This window comes from Eucyclogobius newberryi, unplaced genomic scaffold (genome assembly GCF_026437365.1).
Source record: "Eucyclogobius newberryi isolate DKJ021-1_F unplaced genomic scaffold, fEucNew1.0.hap1 SCAF_16, whole genome shotgun sequence".
Taxonomy (NCBI): domain Eukaryota; kingdom Metazoa; phylum Chordata; class Actinopteri; order Gobiiformes; family Gobiidae; genus Eucyclogobius; species Eucyclogobius newberryi.
Genome location: NW_027315790.1, coordinates 36,150,168 through 36,162,667, shown reverse-complemented (window position 1 = coordinate 36,162,667; position 12,500 = coordinate 36,150,168). Strand labels below are relative to the sequence as shown.

General features: G+C 48.9%; 1 protein-coding gene across 2 annotated transcripts; it reads left to right on the top strand.

Moving 5' to 3' along the window:
- Window positions 1-517: 517 nt before the first annotated feature.
- glmp (glycosylated lysosomal membrane protein) lies at window positions 518-11,650 on the top strand. Of its 2 annotated transcripts, XM_072448371.1 has the most exons (7): window positions 518-648; window positions 8,446-8,610; window positions 8,698-8,796; window positions 9,455-9,616; window positions 10,339-10,554; window positions 10,754-11,139; window positions 11,474-11,650. In XM_072448371.1, exons 1-7 carry the CDS (start codon window positions 550-552, stop codon window positions 11,646-11,648), a joined length of 1,302 nt encoding a protein of 433 aa, XP_072304472.1. In that variant the 5' UTR covers window positions 518-549; the 3' UTR covers window positions 11,649-11,650. The 2 variants fall into 2 exon arrangements, with proteins under 2 accessions (XP_072304472.1, XP_072304473.1); XM_072448372.1 differs by lacking the exon at window positions 8,446-8,610.
- The last annotated feature ends 850 nt before the right edge of the window (window positions 11,651-12,500 follow it).

The following is a 12,500-nucleotide window of genomic DNA, read 5'->3' as shown; positions in this document are numbered from 1 at the left end:
AGGCGGGGCCCCTGCAGGCGGGGCCCCTGCAGGCGGGGCCCCTGCAGGCGGGGCCCCTGCAGGCGGGGCCCCTGCAGGCATGGCCGCTGCAGGCGGGGCCCCTGCAGGCGGGGCCCCTGCAGGCGGGGCTCCTGCAGGCGGGGCTCCTGCAGACGGGGCTCCTGCAGGCGGGGCCCCTGCAGGCGGGGCCCCTGCAGGCGGGGCCGCTGCAGGCGGGGCCGCTGCAGGCGGGGCCCCTGCAGGCGGGGCCCCTGCAGGCGGGGCCCCTGCAGGCGGGGCTCCTGCAGGCGGGGCCCCTGCAGGCGGGGCCCCTCAGAGGAAGCTCCCGCTCTAGTGGCGGAGGCCAATGTCCAACTTGACCGCGGTTAATGTTCCACTGAGGCTTTAGAAACAAGAGTTAAAACAGTTTCAAGTTTTATTGTTGCATTTCTCTGTCTCGTGATCAGTTTAATTCAATCATTTCAGTTTCGAACAGCTGACGTCATCACCGGCACCACGTGACCGCGGTCAGCTGACATATATGGATCATGTGACATTGTTGTGACGGAAATGGCGGAGAATCGTTTGAACGCGCTGCTGCTGTGCGTCCTGACGGTGTACGGGACCAGAACCGGGACTGGAACTGGAACTGGACCGACCGACCGGAACGTGAGTGAGACACGAGGGTCTAGACCTGGTTTAGACCTGGTTTTGTCCTGGTTTAGTCCTGGTTTAGTCCTGGTTTAGACCTGGTTTAGACCTGGTTTAGACCTGGTTTAGTCCTGGTTTAGTCCTGGTTTAGTCCTGGTTTAGTCCTGGTTTAGTCCTGGTTTAGACCTGGTTTAGACCTGGTTTAGACCTGGTTTAGTCCTGGTTTAGTCCTGGTTTAGTCCTGGTTTAGTCCTGGTTTAGTCCTGGTTTAGTCCTGGTTTAGACCTGGTTTAGTCCTGGTTTAGTCCTGGTTTAGACCTGGTTTAGTCCTGGTTTAGACCTGGTTTAGACCTGGTTTTGTCCTGGTTTAGTCCTGGTTTAGTCCTGGTTTAGTCCTGGTTTAGACCTGGTTTAGTCCTGGTTTAGACCTGGTTTAGACCTGGTTTTGTCCTGGTTTAGTCCTGGTTTAGTCCTGGTTTAGTCCTGGTTTAGACCTGGTTTAGTCCTGGTTTAGTCCTGGTTTAGACCTGGTTTAGTCCTGGTTTAGACCTGGTTTAGACCTGGTTTTGTCCTGGTTTAGTCCTGGTTTAGTCCTGGTTTAGTCCTGGTTTAGACCTGGTTTAGTCCTGGTTTAGACCTGGTTTAGACCTGGTTTTGTCCTGGTTTAGTCCTGGTTTAGTCCTGGTTTAGACCTGGTTTAGACCTGGTTTAGACCTGGTTTAGTCCTGGTTGTCCTGGTTTAGTCCTGGTTTAGTCCTGGTTTAGACCTGGTTTAGACCTGGTTTAGTCCTGGTTTAGACCTGGTTTAGACCTGGTTTAGTCCTGGTTTAGTCCTGGTTTAGTCCTGGTTTAGTCCTGGTTTAGACCTGGTGTAGTCCTGGTTTAGACCTGGTTTAGACCTGGTTTAGACCTGGTTTAGACCTGGTTTAGACCTGGTGTAGTCCTGGTTTAGACCTGGTTTAGACCTGGTTTAGACCTGGTTTAGACCTGGTTTAGACCTGGTGTAGTCCTGGTTTAGACCTGGTTTAGACCTGGTTTAGACCTGGTTTAGACCTGGTTTAGTCCTGGTTTAGTCCTGGTTTAGTCCTGGTTTAGACCTGGTTTAGTCCTGGTTTAGTCCTGGTTTAGTCCTGTTTTACACCTGGTTTAGTCCTGGTTTAGTCCTGGTTTAGACCTGGTTTAGACCTGGTTTAGTCCTGGTTTAGTCCTGCTTTAGTCCTGGTTTAGTCCTGGTTTAGTCCTGTTTTACACCTGGTTTAGACCTGGTTTAGACCTGGTTTAGTCCTGGTTTAGACCTGTTTTACACCTGGTTTAGTCCTGGTTTAGACCTGGTTTGGACCTGGTTTAGTCCTGGTTTAGTCCTGGTTTAGTCCTGGTTTAGACCTGGTTTAGACCTGGTTTAGACCTGGTTTAGACCTGGTTTAGTCCTGGTTTAGTCCTGGTTTACACCTGGTTTAGACCTGGTTTAGACCTGGTTTAGACCTGGTTTAGACCTGGTTTAGTCCTGGTTTAGTCCTGGTTTAGACCTGGTTTAGACCTGGTTTAGTCCTGGTTTAGACCTGGTTTAGTCCTGGTTTAGTCCTGGTTTAGACCTGGTTTAGTCCTGGTTTAGTCCTGGTTTAGACCTGGTTTAGACCTGGTTTAGACCTGGTTTAGTCCTGGTTTAGACCTGGTTTAGTCCTGGTTTAGTCCTGGTTTAGTCCTGGTTTAGTCCTGGTTTAGTCCTGGTTTAGTCCTGGTTTACACCTGGTTTAGACCTGGTTTAGACCTGGTTTACACCTGGTTTAGACCTGGTTTAGTCCTGGTTTAGTCCTGGTTTAGTCCTGGTTTAGACCTGGTTTAGTCCTGGTTTAGTCCTGGTTTAGACCTGGTTTAGACCTGGTTTAGACCTGGTTTAGTCCTGGTTTAGACCTGGTTTAGTCCTGGTTTAGTCCTGGTTTAGTCCTGGTTTAGACCTGGTTTAGTCCTGGTTTAGTCCTGTTTTACATCTGGTTTAGTCCTGGTTTAGTCCTGGTTTAGTCCTGGTTTAGTCCTGGTTTAGTCCTGGTTTACACCTGGTTTAGACCTGGTTTAGACCTGGTTTACACCTGGTTTAGACCTGGTTTAGTCCTGGTTTAGTCCTGGTTTAGTCCTGGTTTAGACCTGGTTTAGTCCTGGTTTAGTCCTGGTTTAGACCTGGTTTAGACCTGGTTTAGACCTGGTTTAGTCCTGGTTTAGACCTGGTTTAGTCCTGGTTTAGTCCTGGTTTAGTCCTGGTTTGGACCTGGTTTAGTCCTGGTTTAGTCCTGGTTTAGACCTGGTTTAGTCCTGGTTTAGACCTGGTTTGGACCTGGTTTAGTCCTGGTTTAGTCCTGTTTTACATCTGGTTTAGTCCTGGTTTAGTCCTGGTTTAGTCCTGGTTTAGTCCTGGTTGTTGGTTTAAATCAGGTGTTTTCATGTAAAAGTCCCTGAGGTCAGAGCTGAAGGTCGTGTCACTTTGTGAAATGAACTGAACAGAATTGTCTCTTTCAGCATCAATAAAAGTCGTCTCAGACAAATAAAGTTTAGGCCTTTATTTATTTCAGATAAAGAAACACAAACCTCAGAATAAAGTGGAAAAACTCCTTGTTCTTAAATCACTTCCACAAACAGAAACTTCAGCTTCTCTTTGTTCTAAAATAAAGAAGTTCTACTTTTCCATCAAACAAGTGTCTTTAGTGTGAGGAGCCGCTGTCTGAGCAGGAGGAGCCGCTGACTGAGCAGGAGGAGCCGCTGACTGAGCAGGAGGAGCCGCTGACTGAGCAGGAGGAGCCGCTGATTGAGCAGTGAGGAGCCGCTGACTGAGCAGGAGGAGCCGCTGATTGAGCAGTGAGGAGCCACTGACTGAGCAGGAGGAGCTGCTGACTGAGCAGGAGGAGCCGCTGACTGAGCAGGAAGAGCTGCTGTCTGAGCAGGAGGAGCCGCTGACTGAGCAGGAGGAGCCGCTGACTGAGCAGGAGGAGCCGCTGACTGAGCAGGAGGAGCCGCTGACTGAGCAGTGAGGAGCCGCTGACTGAGCAGGAGGAGATGCTGACTGAGCAGGAGGAGCTGCTGACTGAGCAGGAGGAGCTGCTGACTGAGCAGGAAGAGCTGCTGACTGAGCAGTGAGGAGCCGCTGACTGAGCAGGAGGAGCCGCTGACTGAGCAGGAGGAGCCGCTGACTGAGCAGGAGGAGCCGCTGACTGAGCAGGAGGAGCTGCTGTCTGAGCAGGAGGAGCCGCTGACTGAGCAGGAGCTGCTGTCTGAGCAGGAGGAGCCGCTGTCTGAGCAGGAGGAGCTGCTGTCTGAGCAGGAGGAGCCGCTGACTGAGCAGGAGGAGCCGCTGTCTGAGCAGGAGGAGCCGCTGACTGAGCAGGAGGAGCTGCTGTCTGAGCAGGAGGAGCCGCTGACTGAGCAGGAGGAGCTGCTGACTGAGCAGGAGGAGCTGCTGACTGAGCAGTGAGGAGCCGCTGACTGAGCAGGAGGAGCCGCTGACTGAGCAGGAGGAGCTGCTGTCTGAGCAGGAGGAGCCGCTGACTGAGCAGGAGCTGCTGTCTGAGCAGGAGGAGCCGCTGTCTGAGCAGGAGGAGCCGCTGTCTGAGCAGGAGGAGCCGCTGACTGAGCAGGAGGAGCCGCTGACTGAGCAGGAGGAGCCGCTGTCTGAGCAGGAGGAGCCGCTGACTGAGCAGGAGGAGCCGCTGACTGAGCAGGAGGAGCCGCTGACTGAGCAGGAGGAGCCGCTGACTGAGCAGTGAGGAGCCTCTGACTGAGCAGGAGGAGCTGCTGTCTGAGCAGGAGGAGCCGCTGACTGAGCAGGAGGAGCCGCTGACTGAGCAGGAGGAGCCGCTGACTGAGCAGGAGGAGCCGCTGACTGAGCAGGAGGAGCCGCTGACTGAGCAGGAGGAGCCGCTGACTGAGCAGTGAGGAGCCGCTGACTGAGCAGGAGGAGCTGCTGACTGAGCAGGAGGAGCTGCTGACTGAGCAGGAGGAGCTGCTGACTGAGCAGGAGGAGCTGCTGACTGAGCAGTGAGGAGCCGCTGACTGAGCAGTGAGGAGCCGCTGACTGAGCAGGAGGAGCCGCTGACTGAGCAGGAGGAGCCGCTGACTGAGCAGGAGGAGCCGCTGTCTGAGCAGGAGGAGCTGCTGTTGAGCAGGAGGAGCCGCTGACTGAGCAGGAGGAGCCGCTGACTGAGCAGGAGGAGCCGCTGTCTGAGCAGGAGGAGCCGCTGTCTGAGCAGGAGGAGCCGCTGACTGAGCAGGAGGAGCCGCTGTCTGAGCAGGAGGAGCCGCTGACTGAGCAGGAGGAGCCGCTGACTGAGCAGTGAGGAGCTGCTGACTGAGCAGGAGGAGCCGCTGACTGAGCAGGAGGAGCTGCTGCCCAAAACTTCATTCATGATATCTCACGCTTTACGATCATCAAAATGGTGAAGGTTTATGTGGCAGTGCAGCAGCCGAGCTGCAGAGGGAGCTGCAGAGGGAGCTGCAGAGGGAGCTGCAGAGGGAGCTGCAGAGGGAGCTGCAGAGGGAGCTGCAGAGGGAGCTGCAGAGGGAGCTGCAGTTCAGCCCCGTACAGATGCGCTGAACCCCGGACATGCCGTATTGCAGTATTTATTGCAGTATTTTTTGCAGTATTTATTGCAGTATTTATTGCAGTATTTATTGCAGTATTTATTGCAGTATTGCAGTATTTATTGCAGTATTTATTGCAGTATTTATTGCAGTATTGCAGTATTTATTGCAGTATTGCAGTATTTATTGCAGTATTGCAGTATTTATTGCAGTATTTATTGCAGTATTTATTGCAGTATTTATTGCAGTATTGCAGTATTTATTGCAGTATTGCAGTATTTATTGCAGTATTTATTGCAGTATTTATTGCAGTATTTATCACAGTATTGCAGTATTTTTTGCAGTATTTTTTGCAGTATTTTTTGCAGTATTTATTGCAGTATTTATTGCAGTATTGCAGTATTTATTGCAGTATTGCAGTATTTATTGCAGTATTGCAGTATTTATTGCAGTATTTATTGCAGTATTTATTGCAGTATTTATTGCAGTATTTTTTGCAGTATTTATTGCAGTATTTATTGCAGTATTGCAGTATTTATTGCAGTATTGCAGTATTTATTGCAGTATTGCAGTATTTATTGCAGTATTTATTGCAGTATTTATTGCAGTATTTTTTTGCAGTATTTATTGCAGTATTTATTGCAGTATTGCAGTATTTATTGCAGTATTGCAGTATTTATTGCAGTATTGCAGTATTTATTGCAGTATTTTTTGCAGTATTTTTTGCAGTATTTTTTGCAGTATTTATTGCAGTATTTATTGCAGTATTTATTGCTTTATTGCAGTATTTATTGCAGTATTTATTGCAGTATTTTTTTGCAGTATTTATTGCAGTATTTATTGCAGTATTGCAGTATTTATTGCAGTATTGCAGTATTTATTGCAGTATTGCAGTATTTATTGCAGTATTGCAGTATTTATTGCAGTATTTATTGCAGTATTGCAGTATTTATTGCAGTATTGCAGTATTTATTGCAGTATTTATTGCAGTATTTTTTGCAGTATTGCAGTATTTATTGCAGTATTGCAGTATTTATTGCAGTATTGCAGTATTTATTGCAGTATTGCAGTATTTATTGCAGTATTTATTGCAGTATTTATTGCAGTATTTTTTTGCAGTATTTATTGCAGTATTTATTGCAGTATTGCAGTATTTATTGCAGTATTGCAGTATTTATTGCTGTATTGCAGTATTTATTGCAGTATTGCAGTATTTATTGCAGTATTGCAGTATTTATTGCAGTATTTATTGCAGTATTTTTTGCAGTATTTTTTGCAGTATTTTTTGCAGTATTTATTGCAGTATTGCAGTATTTATTGCAGTATTTATTGCAGTATTTATTGCAGTATTTATTGCAGTATTTATTGCAGTATTTATTGCAGTATTTTTTTGCAGTATTTATTGCAGTATTGCAGTATTTATTGCAGTATTGCAGTATTTATTGCAGTATTGCAGTATTTATTGCAGTATTGCAGTATTTATTGCAGTATTTATTGCAGTATTGCAGTATTTATTGCAGTATTGCAGTATTTATTGCAGTATTGCAGTATTTATTGCAGTATTTATTGCAGTATTTATTGCAGTATTTTTTGCAGTATTTATTGCAGTATTTATTGCAGTATTTATTGCAGTATTTATTGCAGTATTTATTGCAGTATTTATTGCAGTATTTATTGCAGTATTTATTGCAGTATTTTTTTGCAGTATTTATTGCAGTATTTATTGCAGTATTGCAGTATTTATTGCAGTATTGCAGTATTGCAGTATTTATTGCAGTATTGCAGTATTGCAGTATTTATTGCAGTATTTATTGCAGTATTTTTTTGCAGTATTTATTGCAGTATTTATTGCAGTATTTTTTTGCAGTATTTATTGCAGTATTTATTGCAGTATTGCAGTATTTATTGCAGTATTGCAGTATTTATTGCAGTATTGCAGTATTTATTGCAGTATTGCAGTATTTATTGCTGTATTTATTGCAGTATTGCAGTATTTATTGCAGTATTGCAGTATTTATTGCAGTATTGCAGTATTTATTGCAGTATTTATTGCAGTATTTTTTGCAGTATTGCAGTATTTATTGCAGTATTGCAGTATTTATTGCAGTATTGCAGTATTTATTGCAGTATTGCAGTATTTATTGCAGTATTTATTGCAGTATTTATTGCAGTATTTTTTTGCAGTATTTATTGCAGTATTTATTGCAGTATTGCAGTATTTATTGCAGTATTGCAGTATTTATTGCAGTATTGCAGTATTTATTGCAGTATTGCAGTATTTATTGCAGTATTGCAGTATTTATTGCAGTATTTATTGCAGTATTTTTTGCAGTATTTTTTGCAGTATTTATTGCAGTATTTATTGCAGTATTGCAGTATTTATTGCAGTATTTATTGCAGTATTTATTGCAGTATTTATTGCAGTATTTTTTTGCAGTATTTATTGCAGTATTGCAGTATTTATTGCAGTATTGCAGTATTTATTGCAGTATTGCAGTATTTATTGCAGTATTTATTGCAGTATTTATTGCAGTATTGCAGTATTTATTGCAGTATTGCAGTATTTATTGCAGTATTGCAGTATTTATTGCAGTATTTATTGCAGTATTTTTTGCAGTATTTTTTGCAGTATTTATTGCAGTATTTATTGCAGTATTGCAGTATTTATTGCAGTATTTATTGCAGTGTTTATTGCAGTATTTATTGCAGTATTTATTGCAGTATTTATTGCAGTATTTTTTTGCAGTATTTATTGCAGTATTTATTGCAGTATTGCAGTATTTATTGCAGTATTGCAGTATTGCAGTATTGCAGTATTTATTGCAGTATTTATTGCAGTATTTTTTTGCAGTATTTATTGCAGTATTTATTGCAGTATTTTTTTGCAGTATTTATTGCAGTATTTATTGCAGTATTGCAGTATTTATTGCAGTATTGCAGTATTTATTGCAGTATTGCAGTATTTATTGCAGTATTGCAGTATTTATTGCTGTGTCATTATAGACACGGCCGTACACAAAAAAAATGCTCCATAAAAATGACTTTATCTCGTGAATTTATCATCGGTCACGGGTCTGGACCATCACTGGATCTGGACCATCACTGGATCTGGACCATCACTGGATCTGGACCATCACTGGATCTGGACCATCACTGGATCTGGACCATCACTGGATCTGGCCCGGGGTCCGGATCTGGCCCGGGGTCCTCCGTTTGGTGATGGCTGGTTTAAGTGCTGTTCTTCCTCAGGTGTCCATCACGTTGAACCCTGGTGGTCCTCTGGCGCCCCCTGGAGGAGACCTGCTGTATGGGCGCTCTGTGGGACCCAACGACTCGCTGCACATCCTCTTCTGCAGCCAGGGGGCGCCAACACTGCTGCTGGTGCAGAGCAACAGCACCGGAGCCACACTACAGGTCAGGGCCGGGGTCAGGGCCGGGGTCAGGGCCGGGGTCAGGACTAAACTATATATCTCTATAAATAGAATGCTGGTCTGGTTTCAGGTGGATTGGCCCCGGTTCTTGGAGCGTAACTCCAGTGGCAGCCTAAAGGTGGCGCCAGAGAGCAGTGTGACGTACAGCAGCGCTCTGGTCCTGAGCAGAGTGAGTCACAAACAAAGCGCCGCGTTTCCACTGATGCTAACGACTATGTGGAGCCTTAGCGACACAAAGCTAGCAAAGCGCGTTAGCGACACAAAGCTTGCAAAGCGCGTTAGCGACACAAAGCTAGCAAAGCGCGTTAGCGACACAAAGCTTGCAAAGCGCGTTAGCGACACAAAGCTAGCAAAGCGCATTAGCGACACAAAGCTAGCAAAGCGCATTAGCGACACAAAGCTAGCAAAGCGCGTTAGCGAAACAAAGCTAGCAAAGTGCGTTAGCAACAGCTGTTTCCTGTTTATGGCACTCGCTTTGTCAAGAGCCACAATCTGATATTTCCAGGTCATAAAGCGTCTGACACGCCCCTCACACGCGCTCGCTTTAGCCACGCCCCTCACACGCGCTCGCTTTAGCCACGCCCCTCACACGCGCTCGCTTTAGCCACGCCCCTCACACGCGCTCGCTTTAGCCACGCCCCTCACACGCGCTCGCTTTAGCCACGCCCCTCACACGCGCTCGCTTTAGCCACGCCCCTCACACGCGCTCGCTTTAGCCACGCCCCTCACACACGCTCGCTTTAGCCACGCCCCTCACACACGCTCGCTTTAGCCACGCCCCTCACACGCTCACTTTAGCCACGCCCCTCACTCTCTCTCTCTCTCAGCTTTGGGAGTACGACGACATGAACGACACGGCAGATCCAGGGTCAGATCTGTTTCCTCCGTACGAGCTCCAGAATCTGACCTGGTCCAGATTCAACCTGTCCACACTGTCTGCAGCGCTGTGCGGGACCACCAGGGGGAGCAACGGGTCCATGTGTGTCCAGGTACTGAAGAGGACTGGACCCGGGACCGGACCGGGACTGGACCGGGACCGGGACTGGACCGGGACTGGACCGGGACTGGACCAGGACTGGACTGGACTGGACTGGACCGGGACTGGACCGGGACTGGACTGGGACTGGACTGGACCGGGACTGGACCGGGACTGGACTGGGACTGGACTGGACCGGGACCGGGACTGGACCGGGACTGGACCGGGACCGGGACTGGACTGGACTGGACCGGGACCGGGACTGGACCGGGACTGGACCGGGACCGGGACTGGACCGGGACTGGACCGGGACTGGACTGGACTGGACTGGACCGGGACTGGACCGGGACTGGACCGGGACTGGACCGGGACTGGACCGGGACTGGACCGGGACTGGGACTGGACCGGGACTGGACCGGGACTGGACTGGGACTGGACTGGACCGGGACTGGACCGGGACTGGACCGGGACTGGACTGGACTGGGACTGGACTGGACTGGACCGGGACTGGACCGGGACTGGACCGGGACTGGACTGGGACTGGACCGGGACTGGACCGGGACTGGACTGGACCGGGACTTATTTAAATAATCTATGGTTTGCTAAACCCTAAATGATCATGGTGCATTATGGGTAAGTTCATTAGCCACATGCTAATGAAACGGCACACACATATCGACCTGGATGCCCCGCCCCCGCCTCTGCTTTGAGTCTCTGTCTGTGTTTGATTGACAGCTGTCCGTGTTCGAGAATTGGGGGCGGAGTGAGCGGTGGCCCCGCCTCCTGCACAACCCTGACTCCGCCCAGCTCACGTTCTGGTTGGACGGCCTGACTCCGAGGTCTGCCCACTCTCGTTTCTTATTGGAGCTGAGGGCGGTGGGCGGAGCTCCGTTGGAGACGATCCAATCAGTGCGCTCTATCGACGATGAGTTCACGCCCTCCATTTTCACGGTACGAGATCCAGGACCAGGACCAGGTCCAGGTCCTGGTCCTGGTCCTGGTCCTGGTCCTGGTCCTGGTCCTGGTCCTGGTCCTGGTCCTGGTCCTGGTCCTGGTCCTGGTCCTGGTCCTGATCACTGCAGGTTACTATGGTGACGAGCACTCTAGTCTTTATTAGAACCCTTTTTTCATTCATCGTGTCGTTCCTCAGGTCTCACAGTGGCTCTCCAACTCCTCTGGCTCTGGTCCTGGCTCTGGTCCTGGCTCTGGTCCTGGCTCTGGTCCTGGCTCTGGTCCTGGCTCTGGTCCTGGTCCTGGCTCTGGTCCTGGCTCTGGTCCTGGCTCTGGTCCTGGCTCTGGTCCTGGCTCTGGTCCTGGTTTCGTGCAGTGGAAGCCCGTGGCGTATCGCGCTGCTTCGGCGAGGCTGGAGGTGGCCACGCCCCTCAAACACTGGCCTCCACGGCGACAAGACTCTGTTTCCACAGCGTCCGCGTCAGGGTTGGTCCTTGGTTTCTACGGCAACGACATGACAACAACCGCCATCAACATCAGCTTCGGTCTGAGTGGAGAACCGTTCTACAGCAACTACCTGAGCTGGTGAGTCTGAACCCGGTCTGAACCCGGTCTGGACCCGGTCTGGACCCGGTCTGGACCCGGTCTGGACCCGGTCTGGACCCGGTCTGAACCCGGTCTGGATCCGGTCTGAACCCGGTCTGGACCCGGTCTGGACCCGGTCTGGACCCGGTCTGGACCCGGTCTGAACCCGGTCTGGACCCGGTCTGGACCCGGTCTGAACCCGGTCTGGACCCGGTCTGGACCCGGTCTGGACCAGGTCTGGACCAGGTCTGGACCAGGTCTGGACCCGGTCTGGACCCGGTCTGGACCCGGTCTGGACCCGGTCTGGACCCGGTCTGAACCCGGTCTTCCTCAGGACTCTGCTGGTGGGCGTGGGACCGCCTCCTCTGGACTCCTTCTCGGTCTTGGTCTGGTCAGTTTTGGCCGTGGGACTCGGGACGCCGCTGGTGCTGCTGCTCATGGGCGGAGCCTGGATCTGCATCCGGAAACTGTCTGGCCCCGCCCCCTCAGCGTACGAGCCAATCAACTGAGAGAAAGAGAGAGGGCGGAGCCAGTCAGAGCTGCTTCGTCCAATCAGAAGTGGATTTAGATTTTATACATTTTTAAAAAGACTTTTTAAATATTTGTGAATAAAGATGATTTTTGTCTGTAAAAGTGTCATGTGATCATTCTAAATGAGGCGGGTGTCTGTGGGAGGAGCTTGTCTTTTAACAAAGTCATGACCTTCATAACCTCTGACCTTTATGACCTCTGACCTTTATTACCTCTGACCTTCATGACCTATGACCTTTATGACCTCTGACCTTCATGACCTCTGACCTTCATGACCTCTGACCTTTATGACCTCTGACCTTCATGACCTCTGACCTTCATGACCTCTGACCTTCATGACCTCTGACCTTTATGACCTCTGACTTTTATGACCTCTGACCTTCATGACCTCTGACCTTCATGACCTCTGACCTTTATGACCTCTGACCTTTACGACCTCTGACCTTTATGACCTCTGACCTTTACGACCTCTGACCTTTATGACCTCTGACCTTCATGACCTCTGACCTTTATGACCTCTGACCTTTACGACCCCTGACCTTTATGACCTCTGACCTTTACGACCTCTGACCTTTATGACCTCTGACCTTCATGACCTCTGACCTTTATGACCTCTGACCTTCATGACCTCTGACCTTCATGACCTCTGACCTTTATGACCTCTGACCTTTATGACCTCTGACCTTCATGACCTCTGACCTTTATGACCTCTGACCTTTATTACCTCTGACTGAGACATTTATCACGTCTGAATAATATCGCTGCATTTCTAATCTGGACAAATACTAAATATAATCCAAACAAGAGAAGCTCATGTGGTTTTGACAGAT

Excerpts from the sequence above, each read along its gene's own strand:
- glmp (XM_072448371.1), top strand. The coding sequence starts at position 550 with ATGGCGGAGAATCGTTTGAACGCGCTGCTGCTGTGCGTCCTGACGGTG. Across the intron at positions 9,617-10,338 it reads ACGGGTCCATGTGTGTCCAG|CTGTCCGTGTTCGAGAATTG; the intron begins GTACTGAAGAGG and ends TTTGATTGACAG. Across the intron at positions 10,555-10,753 it reads TCACGCCCTCCATTTTCACG|GTCTCACAGTGGCTCTCCAA; the intron begins GTACGAGATCCA and ends GTCGTTCCTCAG.